This window comes from Chiloscyllium plagiosum, unplaced genomic scaffold (assembly GCF_037043375.1).
Source record: "Chiloscyllium plagiosum isolate Xiang-an unplaced genomic scaffold, Cpla_swu_hap1 HiC_scaffold_30, whole genome shotgun sequence".
NCBI lineage: Eukaryota > Metazoa > Chordata > Chondrichthyes > Orectolobiformes > Hemiscylliidae > Chiloscyllium > Chiloscyllium plagiosum.
The window spans coordinates 37,189,107-37,211,968 of record NW_028270168.1 but is presented as its reverse complement, the minus strand read 5'-3'; the positions used below and the strand labels follow the sequence as shown (position 1 = coordinate 37,211,968).

At 40.0% G+C, this 22,862-nt stretch overlaps 1 protein-coding gene across 1 annotated transcript in view; it reads left to right on the top strand.

The window, feature by feature from the left end:
- The window catches only part of LOC122563724 (CUB and sushi domain-containing protein 2), a 616,258-nt gene that overhangs the window by 341,524 nt on the left and 251,872 nt on the right, over positions 1-22,862 (top strand). Inside the window, exons 25-28 of the mRNA XM_087976898.1 lie at positions 560-754; positions 3,562-3,678; positions 4,225-4,338; positions 15,759-15,854. Of these exons, the coding sequence (XP_087833024.1) occupies positions 560-754; positions 3,562-3,678; positions 4,225-4,338; positions 15,759-15,854 (522 nt within the window). The remainder of the gene's footprint in view (positions 1-559; positions 755-3,561; positions 3,679-4,224; positions 4,339-15,758; positions 15,855-22,862) is intronic.

The following is a 22,862-nucleotide window of genomic DNA, read 5'->3' as shown; positions in this document are numbered from 1 at the left end:
ACTCAAACACTCAGTGAAGGAGGCTGATGGCAGAACTTGAGGTTAGAGATACTGGAGACCACCGAAGGAGGTGAGACCATGAAAAGCTTTGTAATTGCGGACAATATTTGAATTTGATCAGTTGGCTATGAGGCTTATCTGTGTGTGAATGTATTTATAGATGTAGGTACAATTCTAAAGAATATTTTCTTGCCCATTAAGTGCTTTTGTGCATCCTGAAATTGTGGAAGTGCTATGGAAGTATGTGCCTTTGTGTTATTTGCTCTGAATTTTCTGCCATCTCTCCAAACCACCTGGCTGCCACCCTCAGACTGAGAAACATACAAAGAAATTGTGTTTTTGTCAGGTGTTTGAATGCGAACCACTGCTTTGCAATTCAAAAATGTATTGTTAGGTGGACTTGTTTAGTTTTAGTTCTTAATGCTGTCATCTCACTTACAGCTAAAGTCAATGTGGTCTTTGCTGAGTTTGTCATCAACAAAACGTAATGCAATTAACTTTTGTTGGCAAGTAAAGAGCACATTAATTAACAATTTTAATGCACCTTTTGTTGTTAAAGAGAACCCCAGAGAATCTTGCTTCGATCCTGGAACCATCAAGAATGGGACAAGGGTGGGAACACACCTAAAGCTTGGATCCACAGTGACATTTTACTGTGACAGTGGCTATGAAATCGTCGGTTATTCAACTCTGACTTGCATCATGGGAACAGATGGAAAACCTTCCTGGAACAAACCTGTTCCATCCTGTTCAGGTAACTGCACCAACATGTGGTAAAGTTCAAGCCAGTTCAAGTTGTACATCTACAAACTGCCATTTCCTTACTATACAGAAATGTTTTTTTTATTGGCGTCTTGTTTCATCCTGTCCATTCCATTTCAAAATATATTTTCTTTCTGATTTTGCAAAGGCCAAAATGGCATATACCATTCAATACCAAGGTACCTCAGCAGCTCTACTGTTTATGAATTTTGCTTTGAATGGATCTTTTGAAGGTACATCAAAGCAGCACTGTTTCCTTCAATTTCTATTTTTTTCTCACAATTAATATATCCTTATCAACTCTCTAAATGGCTTGTTTGGTAACGAGATTTCAATCACAAGAGAGATCTTGGATGATTTTCACCACATGGATGGTAGTTGTAGTGTTGTTATATTTTTGAGATGCAATTTGCCTATATTGTTCTTTTATAGCTACCATTCAACATAACATTAATAGATGGAGCTGTAGGAAAAAGACAAAAAAGCATGGCGTAATTGATTAAGAAAAGACCAGTATTGTTTGTTCACACAGTTCTGCGTGCTGCTTGATCTACTTTAGCTGTTGCCAAATCTCCACAATAATCAAGAATCAGTAATCTTATGGAATATATCTTTTGCACTTGTTATCCAAGTTTCCATTCTGTGTTAATAAAACAAGATATGTTCTAAAATGGACAGGTAATCCACTATGCCAGATTTCCACTGATGTGAATGCAAAGAATTGTTGGTTTTATTTTGTGTGCATTGTTTCACAGGTTGTTACTACAGAAGAGAACAGGTTGGTAATGTTCAGCAATCGTGCCTCTTGATTCAGAAGTGTATGATGCATTCAAAAATTATTTAAAAAGAGCAATTGGTGAACAATGTTAATTAGCTGGAAGCCCCTTGCAAGCTTGAGAAAGAAACCCATGAGCAATGAACAAAGATTGTGCAATGCATCTATTATCACTGTCTTACATAAAAAATAATTATGAAAGTTCAAACAGTACCTACCAGAAAACCAATCAGTTACATCACTTATGGCATCTATTTATTACACTGTTATCAATGGCTACAGTATTTTCTGAGCTTTTTAATGATGACAATTTACATATCGCATAATGGATGAACTCATATCCAAAAGCCTGTCACATTCCTACAGGTTACTCCTGTCAGGGTTTTAAGGCTAGAATTGAAATGCTTCCTCAAATTCCACTTTGGAAACTGGGATTATTGGGAAACTCTATTATCCCCCACCATCTCTGCTAGCCCCATCGCCTAATAAAGAGGCAAATCAACATGCATACTTTCCAGAGATTTCTCATTTTGCATTTTTATGTAACTGATTTGAATGATCTGGCATTTAGTTTTGCTCTGTTATTGGCTGAAGCATCTAACATTTATACAGTGTTTTTTCTCAATTTTTATTTCATATAAGTTGAGTTACCCTGTCACGAGGAATAGGGCATTTGTTAATACAACATATTTAGCTTGGATTTTGTAAGATGCTGCAAGATGCTCCAGTAATTAGAGAAGAATATCCTCTGGCACACTCCATGAAACACCACAGAAGAGCAGGCTATTATAGTGAGAGGTTTCTGAGTTGTGAATATAAATAGCATGAAAATAAAAATGAATATCACTTTCCATTAATTTTAACCTGTCATTTTACACTGATTTCTTACGTCAACTTGTTTATTAGGCGCCAACATAATTGAAGTGGCTTCATGATCTAAATTTTAATCTGCCCATTCTGCCTGAATATGATGTTTGAAAGATAAGATCGGATGTTGTTATTATATTTATTAAGAAATATCATTGTTCTTTTAACCCTGGTTTCTTAACAAATAGTATGATGATCTGGATTAATTTAGAATTAATTTTGGCACTTAGTGAGTATTTGAAGCTAGAAATAATTATGATAATAGATAAATGTTTTAAAGCTTACATATGCCACTGTTCTGTCTCTGCTTTGTGCTGATTCATTTCAAAGTAAGCAGACTAATCCATAGGAACAAGGTCAGTTAATCTCTCCAACCTATTCATTGAGATCATAGCTAATCTCTGATCTAATTTTATATACATACATGGCCTCGTGTCCCTTAATATAGGAACCTTACGTTTAAAATTAACCATGGATCTAGTTTGCATCAATTACCAATTTCTATGAAACTCTTCATTTAAAAGCTTTAGAGTGATTAGACATGTGTCATGCTGCGACATATGCGAGAAATGTCAATTATTTGCCAAGCTATCAGGGAAAGCATGCAGGGATGAGTGAAAACTGTCAATTAGTAGTTGAGTTTTAGCCAGCGCGTTTCATTTAAAAAAACTTGAGCTCAAATTAATACTTCTTTTTATCTTAATCAATGTGTGTGCATTGAAACCATTCATCAACTCTTCAAGCATTGCGATGTTTTGCTGAAACTCGAGGAGGAATATATGTCAAGTGATGAAAAAAGTTGTGTGACAATATCAGGAAGTTATCATTCTCAGAAAAATCGGTGGCATTGGTTCTTGAGCTGCAAAACAGCAGGAGTTCCCTGGAAATAGGGCAGCCTGGGGAACATCACATGCCTTTGAAGCAGGAGCTCTCGGCAACTATATTGCTTTTTAGATCCATTACAAGTTGACATAATGAATTCCCACAGACTACCACATTTTGGATCAATTGTAGTTATGAATATTAGAATTACGAATTATGAGTTATGAATTCATAATGTCTGTCAGTCAAAGAGACAATCCATTGCCCCATGTTGGATAGTATAATTGTTGCATTTCATGTTATTTTTGTAATTGGTTTTCCTCTTTATTTTCCAGCACCATGTGGAGGTCAATACTCTGTATCAGAAGGTGTCATTTTGTCTCCAAACTACCCAAAGAACTACACTGGTGGACAGACATGTTTATATTCAATCATTGTGCCTAAGAACTATGGTATGGACCATTCTCATTGAAATAACCTTGCCTGAGCTAATTGATTCCTCATTAACTATGTAAAAGTACATTTCCATTGCATGGTTCCTGTTCCATATTCTACAAAGTTGGCCTGCTGACAGGATGCATTTTCACTACAGTGTTTCTGTTCTTGTCTGTTATTAAGCGACCATTTACATTTTCTCTTATCTTCTCATTTAACTGTTAAATTAGCTTTGGGTTCATAAAAAACTCATCAGTGGTGTGAGTCATGCTTTAACCTGTATTATTTGCGTCCTTTGAACTAACCACTTTCTCCTTTCCTTAGTCTTTGTACAGACACAGAAGTTATTAGAAAATTGTTGAGGATTGTTAATAAAATTAGTCTAGACTTTTGGTTTTGCATTTGTTGGCATGCCTTGTTCTAAATTAGTCTGATTGTAAACTAATACTGAGAGGTTTGCAAATGTCTCAGGTTATGAAATAGAACTGTGCTAATTAATATTTGCTTTATAATCTTGTAACCTCACTTTGATTAATTAGCGTGTTTTTCTTTTTCCTCTTCAGTGGTATTTGGCCAGTTTACATACTTCCAAACAGCACTGAATGATGTGGTGGAAGTGCACGATGGCCCAACCCAACATTCGCGACTCCTCAGCTCACTCTCTGGCTCCCACACAGGTATCCCCACATTGCACGCAAACAAAGTAACTCTGGTAGAACCACAGTATACTATATTTCATTAAGTGAAATGTGTAAAGTGGCAAAAGATAGCAACTATTGCAGAGTTCTAACAAGCCCTGTGCAAAATATTGTACCCTTGCAGTTTCAATAACGTGGTGCAATGTGAATGAGAAATGTCATATCAGCACAGTGTGAGTGACCTGTGCAATATCAGTGCAGTGAGAGTGATTGTTACAATATCAGTGCAGTGGGAGTGATTACAAATCAAATGTTGTAATAGCAGATCAGTGCAATGTTAATAACATGGGTATAATCTCACTGCTGCATGAATGATGTTTCTTGGTGGCAAAGTTGGAGAAAAACTCCATTAGTTTTCATCACTTGCTTCTTTATGACAAACAGTAAATTAATTGATTTATAATTGATCCATAATTAGCATTTTCATGACAATATAAATTAGTAAAAGTCAGAGGTAAATTGAGTGTCTAGTTAACACACTTTTTTGTGTTTGCTGATACAGTTTAAGTTTCTGTAGTAGGAGACAGTATAAAGTGTGTGAAATCTGATCTATAAAACCACAAAACTTCATGGATACAGTTATCTGAATGCTGGAACTCCTCTGCTAAGCTTGCTGGTGAGCATTTTCAGACCTGTTACTTTGTGACAGACCGCAGCACAACTGAAAGTTGAGAACAATCTGTGTATCAGTGTGCCATCCTCCAAAAGGACATTATCTTAATCATCATTGTGTCCAATAAGGAAGATTGCTGTCATTAGAGGAAATTGCCTGTGATTGAATTGAAGACATACTGTTAGAGTCCAAAGTGATGGTATGGGTGGTTGATTGAGGGCCAGTACTATATGTGCAGTTACTGGCAGCAGCAATGCGTGTTATGTGAGACAGTTTTCTGGATTGGTTTTGATACCATCCGCCTACAGAATTTAAGTAAACCAATCTTTTAAAGTCTTTTTCAAGGAAAGGTTCCTGCCGATGGTGAACTTTCAGAGTCATGCATAGCTGCATACTCAACCTGAACACAGGTCAAGTTCTTAATAAAGTCTGTACCAAAATTGTCATGTGATAACGCAAAGCTAAAGAGGAATGTAAGCTGTGAAGAGAGTGCAAAGAGATACAGACAAATTAAGTCAGGCAGCACAGGAGGACCAATAGAATCTGATATCAGGAAGTATGAGCTAATCACATCAATGAGAAGAATAGAAAAACAGAATATCTTTTAAACAGCATGAAACTTCTACCAGTTGGAAGTTCTGACAGACCTAGATGTACTCGCCCAAAGGACATAAAATATTAGCATGCAGGAGTAGCAAATAATTAAGAAGGCAACTAGTTGACTATCATTGTAAGAAGATTGGATTACAACAATCCGAAGTCTCACTGCAATTGGACTTTGCTGAGACCAGCTGAGAGGACTGTCTATCTGGTCCAGTCTGCAAGCTGTGTGCAAAGCTGCAGCTTTTCAGTGCCAGTTACTGGCATATCCTGCAGTGTAAGTCTGTGCTTCCAGATTATCCTGCCAGTGAACAGTAGAAGTGCCAGAATGGTTATGATGGGTTGGAGCATGCTGGATGTCACTGTCACTGGAGGAGGAGTGCGTACAGATGGTGCCCCTTTGACATTCTCCTAGCTGCTGTTTAATCACAGAACTCATGCAAGTTGTTTGGAGCAATCTGCGAGATATTCATTCTAGTTTTCTTGTCAAGTTTTTCCAGCAGCTAGCTTGATTGGCAAGTCAGTAAGGTGGAAGGCTGAATATTAATAAGGAGTTGTGATGTTAACAAAGCATTTAACAAGCGCTACTCCCCATCAATTGGCATTTAACTGCTAATTCGCGTGAAGCTTGCCAAATAGTATGTGAAAAGCATAACAATTAGAGTAAGATAAACTTTACCTCAAGATGTGCCCTGCTGGACTCCTGTCCTAGTGCTGCTACACATCTCAACACAGCTCATATTGCTCAAAGCCTTCAAAAATCCATTCAAGCACATGCACAATAAAAGTACAAAGCTTTAAAAGATGGTCTTCTTCAGGACAACATGGATGAGAAAGGAATATGTGGTATCTTGGAGGTATAAGGTATCTGGTATAAGGTACCTGAGTTAGTTAGTAGTGATCAAGGTTGGTATTGGCTGTGAGTATTGCAGATGTGATTTATGTTTCTCCAATCGTATTATCAGGAGTTACTTTGTCCTCTGGAGCAGGAACAAGGAAGGAACACATCAGATCTGCAGTTACAAATCTATCTGCAGTACTCTGACAAAGCACTTACCAATAATTGGACAAATTTGTATATTCTCATATCTGGGAATTGTTTCAATGTGGGATAATTGTAAGCAAGTCCTTCATTTCCAATATGTGAAATTTAAACAAGTATAAATTAAAAACAGGAAATATTACTTCACATCTTCACAATGACTGGTTCCAGTCTCCTTTGATGAAAGGGCTAGTTTCAGTTCAGACGATTTCATTCCACAGCTGTCAGGACATCCTTTAATTACTTGGCGTCCTACCTTACTTTTTCAGCCCATGCTGTCTCTTATTCTTTGTATTGAATGTCTCTGGTATTAAAATCAGGTGATGGAATTTGAAAAGTTATATTGCTTAATTTCCAACCATCTTCCATGGCATTGATACAAATTATTGTTTGCAAGTTGGTACCTTTGTACCAAAGTTAGCGTTGTAATTCACTGTTCTCATTTGAGTACATGTGACAATAAAGTTAATTCATTCATTCAGTTCAGTTCTGGTAAATGGAATGCTTCCTCTTTGTTGATTGAAACTTGAAGCAATTTTGGCTCAGATATAAATGAGGTGGCTCAGAATAAAGCATGTTTGAATGATGGCATAAGGTACTGTAACCAAGCGTCAGTATCACACCATTACTAAAACAATCTGAGTATAACTCGTTCAAAATAGCCTCATTAGTTATGTTGTCAATTTGTATTGACTAATGGATTACTTTTTGAATATGTCCAACCCATATTCATTGGAACAGGTGTAAGAATACCAAAGCTCACCTCATGTAGATTAATTGTGGCTGTTAAAAGAAAAGAAATCTTATATAGGTTTATAAAATTATGAAGGGCCTATATAATGTGGATAGCCAAGTTTTTTTTCTCCAGGGTAGCAAAGTCCAATATCAGAGGGCATAGGTTTAATGTGAGGGGAAAAGATTTAAAAGGATCTGAGGGGCAACATTTTCACATGTAGGGTGGTGTGTGAATGGAATGAGCTACTAGAAGAAGTGGAGGAGGCTGGTGCAATCACCACATTTAAAAGGCATCTGGATGAGTACATGAATAGCAAGAGTTTAGAGGGATATGACCAAATGCTAGCAAATGTGACTAGATCAGTTTAGGATATCTGGTTGGCATGGACGAGTTGGACCGAAGAATCTGTTTCTGCGCTGTATAATGCAATGACTCTAAAACTTTGATTCAAACAGTCTATGTGAAGTTCTTGTGTTGAAAAGGGAAGGTTTGTATAAATGTGCCATGATTAACCTTGACCAGTTTGCAGTCACCTTTTACAACTCAGGTGCATTATATAGTGAGATAAACAAAGGGGACGAGCTAGGGGAAGATTAAACACAAATTTATTGAACACTTTATCAAGGAAAAACAATATTTATCAGTGTCTACTGATGTGCTCTAATGAAAGCCTATTAAACTCTATTAATCTATTCAGTAAGTCTTGAAGTAAACATTGTCTCACCTACTCAAGCGACCTACCTCTGACACATGCTTCTGAGGATATACCCTATCCATAGGTGTCTAGCAATGTATTTGAACTGTTTGTCTGAAAGGACTGGTTAATATCTGTTCATTAAGGTTGGGAAAGGCTTTTCCATGGTCTCTGAGGGTTGGCTGATGTTTCAGGATCTACAGGTGTCGATTTGGACTTCCCCTCTCATCGAGGGCTGGTTGTGGTCTTCAGCTTGTCTCACCGCAGTGGTGTCTGAGTCTGGTCATCCTGATGATGTTCATCATGATGTACAAGGAGCTGGAGATGCTATGCAGCTCAGCTGCTGGTCAGAGGTGCTCCCTGGAGACGCTGTTGAAGAAAGTTCAAAAGCAGAGAGAGCTGGGGTTCCAGATTTCCCCTTTTATCCCCTTCAATTCATCCTTCTCAAAGCTTCTGTGGCCTGTGTCCAATACTGGCATCAGGCTGGGGCAAGGAGATCTAATGAGGTGTCAGCTTTACCTGTTTGGAGGTCGCAGAACATGGTTTTTAACCTTCAACTGTCAAGTGCTGTCCTTGTCACATTGTGCCTCTGGCCTCCCACTGAGCTGGGTGCCACGCATCTGTGTAACATTCTCCTAACAAAGCAGGTTCACTGGAGTTAGAGACAATGGTTCATTCTGAAACACTGTGGCCATTTGCACATGGCCAGGCAATTCCAGGCTTGTCTGGTTTGATGGGAGGTTGATCGTCCAAGACCTGGAGACATGAAAACTATCTGTTTCACCTCTGTTTCACCTCTGGCTCGGTTCAAATCTGCCTTCCACATTTTGAGTTATTTTGATTTATGCTCGTGAACAAAGTATCTGAATTTCTGTAAAAATCCTGGAGGTCATGCATCACCTAGAATAGAAATAGTTACATATTCAGCCAGATACATTTTGCATTATAGCTGCAAAATGTTTAATCACAAATCTTTCTTTATGAGTTATTCCATTTTTAAGCGAACTCCCTCTGCTGGTACATGTATATATAGTAGCACAATTTTTAATATGCTATATCCATCCCTGAATCAAAATTATTCAAGAAAAAATGTGACAATATGTTTAATGTACTGTGTAATCCTGTCACTAAGAAGTGCTGGGATGTTTAATCCTGATATTCCCTTATTCATATTTTTCCTCCAGTTGGCTGTGTTGACCATGTTTTATAAGGCCCACCCAGCTGCCTTTTGTTGATATTTGTGTATATACCTACACCTCATGGCCTTGTCATAACAGCTATGCCAGCTAAGTTGAATTTATTTCATTCCCCTTGCCTACGCATCTCATATGCTCCCAATCACCATAAGGCTCTTTAAAGCCCCGATGCCAAACTCAGTGCCAACTTATATCATCCATCTGCCACCCTTTGGCTTCCCTCTTCGTTCCAATTCAGTTATTATTTGCCATGGGCATGAATCAGGAAGCATCCTGGTAGATAATTAAATTACCAGGCACTTGGTGGGACCATGATTGGAAAATAAAGTGACATCATTGATACAAAGCAAATATCTAAAACATTGAAATTGCCTCAAGTCATCTCTTATGTAAATAGCCATTTCATTCAAATGCTTAATATATCAACAAACATTTTCATTCATGAAGCTGTTGGAGCTGTTTCATCAATGGCCTCCACCTGTGAAACTGATAGCTTGGGATGTCAGTCATATAACACTATAAATCACAATGTAATCTGCATGATCAGGCACTCTTTTGACTCCACATGATTTTTGTCCAATTTCTTGACAACTTAATCCCAATTGGTTTATGAATTTGTTAGTACAAGCATGTTTTTTCACAATCACAAAGGTTATGGCACCCTGCATCAAAGAATATCTGACCTCTCCCAACCTTTCAACTCAGAACCACCCTCATGACCTGTCCTACCTGTCCATCTTCCTTCCCACTTAACCACTCCACCCTCCTCTCTGACCTATCACCTTTACCCCCATATCCATCTACCTATCGCACTCACAGCTACCTTCACCCCCAGCCCTTCCCCCTGCCATTTATCTGTCCACTCCCTCAGCTCACAAGCCTCATTCCTGATTAAGGGTTCTTGCCTGAAATGTTGATTTTGCTGCTCCTCAGATGCTGCCTGGCCTGCTGTGCTTTTCTAGCACCACATTCTCATCTCACCCAAACGGTGCCTTACTTTCATCAAGTGGACCAGAACCAAAGAGTTATCTTGCCACTCTAAATTGCAGAAATATAAAATATCCCTTCAGCTCTCACCATTAATCCTCACCTTCATCCTCTCACACTCACCATGCCCCACCCATAATTCTTCTGACCTCATTACCAACTTCTTACCTGTTTTGGCATAAATCTCTTTCCCCCTTCAACTACCATGCCAAGTCATTTAGGATTCACAAGTCCCCATGTACCTTGGAAGCACAATGGAAAAATAAATCAAGTACCATCACTTAACATTTCTATATTACACACTGCACTGTATTAAGAAAAGTACTCTCATTCATGAATGCACATCTTGATACTTGTTGACACATTTAGATAGGTCAACATATGTTGACAGGTTTTGACAAGGTGGGTGGTTTCAAGGATTATATGTACACTTTATACACAATCTTCTCTTTGGGGAGAACCTGTGTCTTTGTCCAATTGATATGTGACCTCACCCCTCCCTTCCCCTAAATGATCACTGACTACTGCTCTCAAAATGTTCTGGGGTCACATCCACAGAGCTACCTCAGCTCTTCAAAGACCCTGGCCATCCAAAAGAAATGCATTGGAAATAGACCTGCTGTTAGCTGATCTAATTCCCACTCTTTAGGGTCCATGCATGAGGGACTCCAAAGGTTGATTTCAGTTGAAGCAACTGATCAATTTGTTGTCTTTGGAAGCTGTGTATGTATGAACTATGGACCGTCCTCAGTCCTGTCCCCACGAAAATGGGACATTCTGGGTTTGGGGGTGGGACTTAGGCATCCCAATGTCTTCCTGCATTTTGGTATGGAGGAGACACTTTCCACCAGGCTGAAAATCAGACTGTTGATTTTATGGCAAATTGTTGAGTCCTGATAGACAGCCATGAACCTCACGATTTCTGATCTTTAGTTCAAGCCATGATCCAAGATTAAATATCAATGTATTAAGCTGTAGCAGGCAAGTTCATGGCCCGGTTATTCAAATATTGGACCCAAATTCAACAGTGCAAATAAATAAGCAGTTTCAAACAAGTTCCGTTCTACAGACATCAATGTAATGCAGGCTAGCTCAACTGAATACATCTGTTCTTCTCCACATAAATGCTAACCTCGAAATAAAGCAATTCCAGTCCAACAATTTCTCGAAGGCTGATGCGATCCCAAAAAGCCAACAGCTTAAAAAAACTCTGAATATCAATCTATGCCATGTGAAGATAAGGAGTTGGAGAAGGTTTAGCAGGGTACCTACTTGCCAGAAGCTAAGCCGCAGATGCTTTTCACTCACTTTCTATTTTGCTATACAGAATTACTGTTTGCAGCAGTGATGATTCAAAAATATCTGAATAAGAATATAGGTGCCAAAGGCCTGTAATTTATTTTCCATTATCCTACCTCAGCTTCACAGAGCAGTTTGATTACCTGTTTTGAAGCATTATTGACATTTTAGAGAACAATTAGGTGTGCAAGTCGATGGGCTTGGCGTATTAGATGGTGTACTTAGCATAAAATGTGGAAAATGTTTAGCTCTGTCAAATTGATAACTCCCATCATACATTAATAACTCCAAATGCATTTGCAAAAACAGACTTGTCCTTCAAATGGATGAAAGAAATAAACAAATCATTCCATTAGCCTCAAAGGTCATTTCCATTGCAGTGCCAAAAACTAAGAGGTGAAAGAATCAGTGATCCTTTTCACACCAGGTCTGATTTCGCAGTAGCAGTTCACCAGTCAAGTCTACTAGTTTTACTTTGCTGTCCCCAGCATATTCTCTGTCTCTTAGAGAGTCAAAGATTAGTTATACTTGTAACTTGTTTGTGAATCAAGCAATCTGAGTCAAGTGAGTGACAGAAAATGAGAATAGATTGGATTTCCCAGCTGCCAATATTGCTTTCACAAGGAAATTGCCTGCATCAGGCAAGTTATTGACAGTGAGTGGGAGAAACAAAATGAGTGAAAGATTTGGGAAAAAAAATGATTGAAATGATACACATCAGAAACCAGAGTTGACTTTTTTCATTTTATGATCTTAATTGCCTTCAGACTACCAGAGGCATAATGCCAAGATGTAGTCAATAATAACACATCATGAATAAAGTGTTATCATTGCAGAAATGTTGCACCCTGCAGGATTACTGGGAGGACTGTTTCATGGGGATGAAACTGCCCATAAATCGCTAAAATGTCAATTTCAGAGAATTTTGTGGAGTATATGTCTCTGTGAGCTCTAATGAGTTATCTCACACAATTATCCAGTGCTCACCTCATTTAAGAATGCAGTATGCCTCTACGACACCACTCCTGTGCTAACTTAGGCTCACCAGTAACAGAAGTGTTCACCACCACTGGTCTTTCCAGCACCATTTTGAAAGCCCAAGATGCACACTGCCAACTATGAATAGCTGTTCATAGTGGACGTCATTAGAGGGAAATTAAAAAGGAAAGCTTCTGAGGATGCACAGGTGACACATCTTTGGAAATAAAATATTGCATTTGTAAATATCTCAGAACTTTAAATCCTCATCTCTCTAATCAACTGTAATTGTAGCTACAACTGTAAGAATGAAGCCACAGACACTATCTCTCCCTAACCCTGTTACTGTTTCCCTAATGTCCATCATAGCATAACATCTTGGCATTGTTGATGGTGGGAAACTCAAGGGTTATGAAGTCCTCAAACAATTGTTAAAGTAAATGTCTACTGAACAGCAGGAAAAGTAAAGAATGAACAAATGAAAAAGCCGCATGTGGTTCTGGAACTAAATAGGGGTTGCTTATCTTTCGAGCAACAGCAGATTTACATTCAATGAATGATGACTTTACCCAACTCAATCTGGTGTCAGTGAAAGCAGGTGTCAGTGATGTCCTGTCTAGCTTGTGCTCGAAGCTATTCCACTCTATCGTGGTGAAGGTAATGTTCCTCCTGTTGTCTCCATTTCCTCCTTCTAAGATTGCTGCTGCTTAGCCAGCTCTTCGTCAATCACATCCCCACTTAGCCTTCTCCAGTTCTGCAAAGCACAGCATACTACCATAAGACCATCAGATATAGGAACAGAATTAGGCCATTCAGCCCATTGAATCTGCTCCATCGTTCATTCATAGCTGATGTATTTCTTAACCCCATTTTCTGCCTTCTCCCCTTACGCCTTAAACCACTTACCAATCAATAACCAATCCATCTCTGTCTTAAATACACTCAATGACATATCCTCTACAGTACCCTGTAGCAACGAGTTCTACAGATTACAGTAAACATCCTCAAGCTGAAGAAATTCTTCATCATCTCTAAACAGTTGGAGTCCCTTCACTCTGAGGCAGTGCCCTCAGGTCCTCATCTCTCCTATTACAAACCTTTCATTCCCAGGATCTTTCCTGTGTACCTGCTCTGGACCCCCTTCAAACCAACACATCCTTCCTTAGAAACAGGACCTAAAACTGCTCACAATATTCCAAATGTGGTTTGAACAGAGCCTTATGCAGTCTTGGCAGTTCATCTCTGTTCTTATATTCCAGGCCTCCAGGGAAAGTTGGCATTGCATTTGTCTTCCTAACTGCCATCTGAACTGATTTTAAGAAAATCCTGAACTAGGACTCCTAAAATCCTTTGTGTTTCATATTTCTAAAGCCTGCCCCATTTAGAAAATTGTCTATGCTTCTGTTATTCCTACTGAAGTGCAAAACCTCACATTTTGCCACATTGTACTCCATGTGCCCACTCTCCTAGCATTGCAAGTCCTTCTGCAGCCTCCCTGGTTCCTCAACAGTACCTGACCCTTTGCCTATCTTTGCATTGTCTGCAAGCTTAGCAACAATGCCCTCAGTTCATTTGTCCAGATTATTAATGTATAAAGTGGACAGCTATGGTCCCAACATGGACCCCTGCAGAACTTCCCTTATCACCAGCTGCCATCCTGAAAAAGGCCCCCTTATCCCTACTCTCTGCCATCTGTCCGTCAGTCAATCCTCTATCCATCCCCTACCATCATGAGTTCTTATGTTATTTAGCACCATCCTGTGTGGCACTTTGTCAAGGACCTTCTGGAAATTCAAATAGATCATGACCAATGACTTTCCTTTGTCTCACTTGCTTATTACCTCCTCAAAGAATTCTAACGAATTTGTGAGGCATGACCTTCCCTTGACAAAGCTGTGCAGACTCAGCCCTATTTTATCATGCACTTCCAAATACTCTGTAATCTCATAGAGTCATGCAGTCATACAGCATGCAAACAGACTTTTCAGTCCAACCGGTCCATGCTGAACACAATCCCAAACTAAACTATTCCCATCTACTGCTCCTGGCCCATATCACTCGAAATCTTTCCTATTCATGTACTTATCCAAATGTCATTTAAATATTGTAATTGTACCCACGTCCACCACAATGACCAAGCTCACGCTAATGGGCCTACAGTTTCTGCTTTCTGCCTCTATCCCTTTTTAAACAGGGATGTTCTTTTAGCCATTTCCTTTGGAAATAGACAAAGTCTTTTCCTTTGGGTCAGGGAGTCCAGAACTAGAGGGCATAGGTTTAGGGTGAGAGAGGAAAGATATAAAAGAAACCTAAGGGGCAACTTTTTTGCACAGAAGGTGGTACGTGTATGGAATGAGCTGCCAGAGGAAGTGGTGGAGGCTGGTACAATTGCAACATTTAAGAGGTATTTGGATGGGTATATGAATAAGAAGGGTTTGGAGGGATATGGGCTGGGTGCTGGCAGGTGGGACTAGATTGGGTTGGGATATCTGGTCGGCATGGGCAGGTTGGACCAAAGGGTCTGTTTCCGTGCTGTACATCTCTATGACTCTATGAGTTTATGACTCCGGTGTTTCCTGAAAGATCACCACTAATGCTTCCTCTGCTGATATTATGTGGCACAGAGTGCCTGAACTGTACTACAAGGACCCTTCAGACCAATCCAAGCTTCAGAATCTCATTCTCAGGATTTCTATTGTCTGTTCCAGTGGTGCTGGGAGAAGAATAGATTCAATATCTCCTGAATATCAAACTCAATTTCTGTGATACAATCCTAACTAGCAGCTGACAGATATAATTTCACAAACACCAAATGATCCTAATCCCTCATTGAATGGTGTATGCTCAAAACTTATGGTAGGAAACAGAAAACATGTTCAGTTGGAAATGTAGGTTGCATTTTTCTGATGGTTTTCATCTGTGTTGCTTGATTTGTTTGGATGAACAAGTGAATCTGTAGTTTGGAAATTGAAAATAGAATTATGACTGTGCTTTATTGGCTTTTTTCTGTACAAAACATTGCTGATTTGAAAACGTGAAATAAAATTCCAGACCCATTGAGAATTGGGGTCTATTTTTCCAATTGGCCTTTACCGACTCCCCAAGCTAATGTTCACAAAAAAAGGATAAAAACTGCAGGGAACTGGAAGGTTTTTCAGTTCATTGCTTGCTACTTGCTGGTTTGAGTCACTCACTTATGTTTCCTACTGTGTTGATCTTTGTACTCTTTCAAATTCTTTCCTCCTTTGTTGCAGGGGAATCTTTGCCACTGGCCACCTCCAATCAAGTTTTAATGAAGTTCAGTGCCAAGAGTCACGCAACAGCCAAAGGCTTTCACTTTGTCTATCAAGGTAAGTTTTCTGATCCCATTGCAGAAGCATCTTGTTCAATTTTTTTTTATTTAAAGGGTAGTTACTGTGATACGAAAACTTTTCTTTGTGAAAAACATGCCTACAAAAGGGCCAGCAGTTCTGGAAAGATTATTAGTCTGTGAATTTATTGAAAGTGATGGCCTTATTACCTAATACCTTTTAAAATTAGATTTAATATTATCCAATGTTTTATAGACTGTTTTGATTTTGGTATTAAGTTTCTATTCCATCTCTGATTCATAATTATAGAGTCATAGCGTCATACAGGGCAGAAACAGCCCCCTTGGTCCAACCAGTCCATGCCGAACATAAACCCAAACTAAACTAGTCCCACCTGACTGCTCCTGACTCATGTCCTTCCAAATCTTTCTTATCCATGTAATTATCCAAATAAATTTTAAATGTTGGAATTGTACCCACATCCATCACTTCCTCAGGACGTTCATTCCACATGGGAACCACCCTCTGTTTAAACATTTGCCCGTCATAAATGATTTAAAATCTTTCTCCTCTTTTTAAGTATCTGAGAATCTTTCCAATTGTTGACCATAAGGATTCATATATTTCTTTTGAAGTATTTCATGGATCAAGCAACATGTTCTCCACCATGAACTTATCAGTAAATCTAAAGTGTGTGTGTGTATGTGTATGTACGTACAGAGATGAGAGGAGGACATCATGTATTCATTTAATTCTCCTGAGAAAGCAGCAGTGACCCTCTACATTAATCTACTGCAGTTCAGGTGGGAATGGTATTCCGACAATTGTGTTCAATTCACAATTTCAGGATCTTGACCCAACAACAATGGACTAATGACAGTACCAGTGCATATCAGAATAGGTTATAACTTGACTCTGAAGGGTATAATATCCCTATAATTTTGCTATTTTCCCCTAGAGTATTTGAGGTCATGGCGCTGTTAGTGCAGCGGAAGTCAGTTTTGTGAGATGCTGAAACATCTCACATCCACAGCTTCTTTGTAGTGGAGAGAGTGGATACTGAGTTCAGTGAAGATGCAACCAATCAAATGATTGACTGTATCATGCTTGGTGTCCACATTCTTCAGTGGAATTGTCACATTATTCTTCTCGGTGATTTTCACATGTGAGATGTCTCCATGATACACAGCTAAACTTTGACAGCTGACACACATAAAGAATATGAAGACTTTCTCAGTCAGCTCAGGTCTTATTACAGCCTGACATCTATGCTTGCTGTGGCCCATCTGCTGTGGGTTGGCCTACCATGCCCTTAGGGAGAGAATTCTAGAATTTTGACCCAGCGACAGTCATCTGTTTCCAGGATGGTGAGTGACTTGAATGGAAACTTGTAGGTGGTGGTGTTCCCATGTATCTGCTGCTCTTCTTTGAGCTGAAATAGTCATGGGTTTGGATGGTGTTGCCCCAGGTTATTTGGTAAATTTCTACAGTGCATCTTGTAGATAGTACATATTGCTGCTACTAAGTGTCAGTGGTGGAGGGAATGGATTCTTGTGGATGTAGTGCCTATTAAGCGGGCTGCTTTGTCCTGGATGGTGTCAAGCTCCTTGGAGCTGCAGTCATCCAGGCCAGTGGGGAATATTCCATCACTCTTCTGACCTGTGCTTAATAGATTCTGGACAGGCTTTGGGGAGTCAGGAGGTGAATTATTTGTTGTGGTATTCCTAGTCTCTGACTTGCTCTTGTAGTCCTGTGTTTGGGTGGTGGGTCCAGTTGCGTTTCTGGTTAATGATAACCACAATGATGTTGATAGTGGGGGATTCAGCGATGGTAACACCATTGAATGTCAAGGGATGGTGGTTAGACTGTCTCTTATTGGTGATAGTCATAGCCTGGAATTTGTGTTGCATGAATGTTACTTGTCGTTTGTCAATCCAAGCCTGAATATTGCCCAGAGCTTGTTGCATTTGAACATGGATTGCTTCCGTTTTTGATGAGTCATGAATGGTTCTGAGCATTATACAATCATCAGCAAACATCCCAACTTATGACCATATGATGGAGGGAAGATCATTGGAAAAGCAGGTAAATATGCTTGATCCTAGGATGCTAACCTGAGGATATCCTGCAGAGATGTTCTGGAGCTGAGATGACTGACCTCCAACAACCCAACCATCATCCTATGTGCCAGCTATGTCTCTAACCAGTGGAGAATTTTCCCTGATGCCCATTGATTCCAGTTTCACCATGGTTCCTTGATGCCGCACTCGATCAAATGCAGCCTTGATGTCAAGGGCTGTTACTCTCACCTTACCTCTGGAATTTAGCCTTTTTATCTATGTTTGAACCAAGGCCATGATGAGGTCAGGAACTGAGTGGTCCTGCCAAAACCCAAATGGGAAATCAGTGAGCTGCTTGATAGCTCTACTAATGACACCTTCTATCACTCTATTGATGATCAAGATAAACTGATAGCTACTTTGGATTTGTCCTTTTTTTTAGGTATAGGGCATACCTGGGTACCTTTCCACATCATTGGGTAGATGCCAGAGTTATAACTGTACTGGAACAGTTTGGCTAGGTGAGCGGCAAGTTCTGGAGCACGAGTCTTCAGTACAATTGCTAGAATGTTGTCAAGGCCCAAAACCTTTGCAGTCTCCAGTGCCTCCAAATGTTTCTTGAGATGACATGGAGTGAATTGAATTGGCTGAAGACTGGTATCTGTAATGCTAGGGACCACTGGCGGAGGCTGCAATCGACACACCCCCTCTCCCCAAACCTTTTATGGGCTCATTGTCTATATGTGTGTGTATTTGATGTCATGTTTTATCAGTTTTGGTGTACCTTGGTAATACAACTCCACTTTCCTTCACCTAAAAAAACCTTGAATTAGCTTTTTTTTTCTGATCTGGTTGTCTGACTTTAAGTTTGATTGCTACATTTGATAAAAGGAGAAAAGAAAAACATTACTGTGACTGATCAAGGTGGGGCCTTAAAAGAAGGGGATTCTGGATTAGTGGTGCTGGAAGAGCACAGCAGTTCAGGCAGCATCCAAGTAGCTGCGAAATCGACGTTTCGGGCAAAAGCCCTTCGTCAGGAATAAGGGCTTTTGCCCTCAACGTCGATTTCGCTGCTCCTTGGATGCTGCCAGAACTGCTGTGCTCTTCCAGCACCACTAATCCAGAATCTGGTTTCCAGCATCTGCAGTCATTGTTTTTACCACCTTAAAAGAAGGGGAGCCTTGCTCACCTGGCCATGACACGTTCACGTGAGACAAATTGATAGTTAAGAAGGGAGCTCGGTGAGCTCACTCAGCTGATGCAGAAAAATACCAACAGCGTCAGTTAATTCTTTCACTGGCTGAGGCTACATTGAAGGACTCCCCTTGTCAACCTTTACCATTGCAAAAGCAGCTCGATGGTCCAGTAAGATTGTGGTGACTTTACCTTTTATGTACAGTTTCGTGACCTGAAAATCATATCCAAATGTGCTGCACTGGATCTGGATGCTAATCAGATGGAAGTTGGGAACATTGGTAATTTCCCAGTAAAGTCCAGGATAGTATTTCAATGGAAGAATACAGACATTCATTTGCAACGTGAAGCTTGATATGGGATGACCATTTGCCTATTATTGTTAAGTTATTCTGTTGCCATTTCAACTAATGATGCTGGTAACTAAATTGGTAAGAAAATATCGGAAGAACTCAACAGGTCCAATGGCATCTACAGAGAGAGAAACAAAATTAAAAAAACCACAACTTGCACCAGAATGGGGAACAATTCAAGATGTGATGGCTTTTAAGCAAGTGCAGAGGCAGGAAAAGGGAAAAGAGTTGAAGAAAAATGGGGAGTTATGTGATAGGGTGGAAGCTAGGAGCAGATACTTGATGGCAAAAGGCAAGAAGGGATTGGGATGAAACAAATAAACAGAAAATATATCGAGAACCTTGTTGTAGGATACCTTTAAGGGATGAATCTTAAACCAATATGTATCACCAGACAGAATGTAACCTCTATACTCAGACAGTCATCAGGCACATGCTAAGAACAGCCTACAAGACCAGACATATTAATTCAGTTTTCAGATAATGTTATGGTTACTTACATCACTTCAAATAAAATTCCTGGCTAACTTGAATTACCAAGCACTTATGTGATTGGTGTGCTTATGCAAGATAGAAAGAAATGACAAAGACAGGCTGGGAAGAAGAAGGCAATCGAGGCTGATTGAGTTATGAAGCTGGAAATTGCAGATTGATGGCCAGAGATTGTAAAATTGGTTCAAAGGAAAGTTTTGAGGACCTGTATCTGAATTATAACAAAAGGGATGGATTGTCATCAAAGATAAAGATAATATAAATGTTCTGATGGGCATTACAGGGTCAAAGTTGAAAGTTGACAGTACTGAAACCTGAGTGCTGAAAGGTATTTGCCATATGGTATCACTGCCACAGAAAAGAGAAGGGGTAGCTCTGTTAAATTAGGATGGGGTAAATTCTGTTGTGAAAGATCAAAATGCAGAATCAGTCTGAATTGAGATAAGTAATAGTCAAGATAAGATGCCTTCTGTGGGATATATGAGAATAGAAGAAATAAGAGCAAGAGTAGGCCTTTTGACCCCTGAAGCCTGACTTCATACTCAAGAAGATCATGGCTGACCTGCTCCAGGCCTCAATTCCTCTTTTTGTGCCAGCTTAACATTACCGTCAACTTCGCTATCACAGAGTCATAGAGATGTACAGCACGGAAACAAACTCTTTGATCCAACAGGTTCATGCTGACCAGATATCCCAACCCAATCTAGTCCCACCTGCCAGCATCTGGCCCATATCCCTCCAAACCCTTCCTATTCATATACTCATCCAGATATCTTTTAAATGTTTCAATTTTACCAGCCTCCACCACTTCCTCTGGCAGCTGATTCCATACATGTACCACCTTCTGTGCGAAAAAGTTGCCACTTAGGTCCTTTTTATATCTTTCCCCTCTCACCCTAAACCTATGCCTTCTAGCTCTGGACTCCCCGACCCAAGGGAAAAGACTTCACCTATTTATCCGATCCATGCCCCTCATGATTTTATAAACATCTATAAGATCGCTGCTCAGCTTCCGATGCTCCAGGGAAAACAGCCCCAGCCTATTTAACGTCTCCTGATACCTCAAATTCTCCAACCCTGGCAACATCCTTGTAAATCTTTTTTGAACCCTTTCAAGTTTCACAACATCTTTCCGATGGGAAGAAGACCAGAATTGCACACAATATTGCAGAAGTGGCCTAACCAATGTCCTGTACAGCCGCAACATGACCTCCCAACTCCTGTACTCAATACTCTGACCAATAAAGGAAAACATACCAAATGCCTTCTTCACTATCCTATCTACCTGCGACTCTACTTTCAAGGAGCTATGAACCTGCACTCCAAGGTCTCTTTGTTCAGCAACACTCCCTAGGCCTTACCATTAAGTGTGTAAGTCCTGCTAAGGTGTGCTTTCCCAAAATGCAGCACCTCGCATTTATCTAAATTAAACTCCATATGCCACTCTTCAGTCCATTGGCCCATCTGATCTGTAATCTGAGGTATCCTTCTTCGCTGCCCATTACACCTCCAATTTTGGTGTCATCTGCAAGCTTACTAAGTATACCTCCTATATTCACATCCAAATCATTTATATAAATGATGAAAAGTAGTGGAACCAGCACCGATCCTTGTGGCACTCCACTGGTCACAGGTCTCCAGTCTGACAAACAACCCTCCACCACCATTCTCTGTCTTCTACCTTTGAGCTAGTTCTGTATCCACATGGCTAGTTCTCCCTGTATTCCATGAGATCTAACCTTGCTAACCAGCCTCCCATGGGGAACCTTATCAAATTTCTTACTGAAGGCGATATAGATCATATCTATTACTCTGCCCTCATCAATCCTCTTTGTTACTTTTTCAAAAAAACTCAATCAATTTTGTGAGACAAGATTTCCCACGCACAAAGTCATGTTGACTATCCTAATCAGTCCTTGCTTTTCCAAATACATGTACATCCTGTCCCTCAGGATTCCCTCCAAAAACTTGCCCACCGACATCAGGCTCACTGGTCTATAGTTCCCTGGCTTGTCCTTACCGCCTTTCTTAACTAGTGACACCACATTAGCCAACCTCCAAACTTTTGGCACTTCATCTAACAAATGATGATAGAAATATCTCAGCAAGGGGCCCAGCAATCACTTCCCTAGCATCCTACAGAGTTCTAGGGTACACCTGATCAGGTCCTGGGGATTTATCCATTTTTATGCATTTCAAGACATCCAGCACTTCCTTCTCTGAAATATGGACATTTTTCAAGACATCATCATCTATTTCCTGACATTCTATGTCTTCCATGTCCTTTTCCACAGTAAACACTGATGTAAAATACTTGTTTAGTATCTCCCCATCTCCTGCGGCTCCACACAAAGGCCGCCTTGCTGATCTTTGAGGGCCCTATTGTCTCCCTAGTTACCCTTTTGTCCTTAATGTATTTATAAAATCCCTTTGGATTCTGCTTAACTCTATTTGCCAAAACTGTCTCATGTCCCCTTTTTGTCCTGATTTCCCTCATAAGTATGCTCCGACTGCCTTTATACTCTAAGGGTTCACTCGAACTATCCTGTCTATACCTGACATATACCTTCTTTTTCTTCACCAAACCCTGAATTTCTTTAGTCATCCAGCATTCTCTATACTTACCAGTCTTTCCTTTCACCCTAACTGGAATATACTGTCTGAGGACTCTCATTATCTCATTTCTGAAGGCTTCCAATTTTCCAGCCGTCCCTTTACCTGCGAACATCTGCCCCAAATCTGCTTTTGCAAGTTCTTGCCTTTCTCCAATTTAGAATTTCAACTTTTAGATCTGGCCTATGTTTTTCCATCACTACTTTAAAACTAATAGAATTATGGTCGCTGGCCCCAAAGTTCTCTCCCACTGACACCTGAGTCACCTGCCCTGCCTTATTTCCCAAGAGTAGGTCAAGTTTTGCACCTTCTCTAGTAGGTACACCCACATGCTG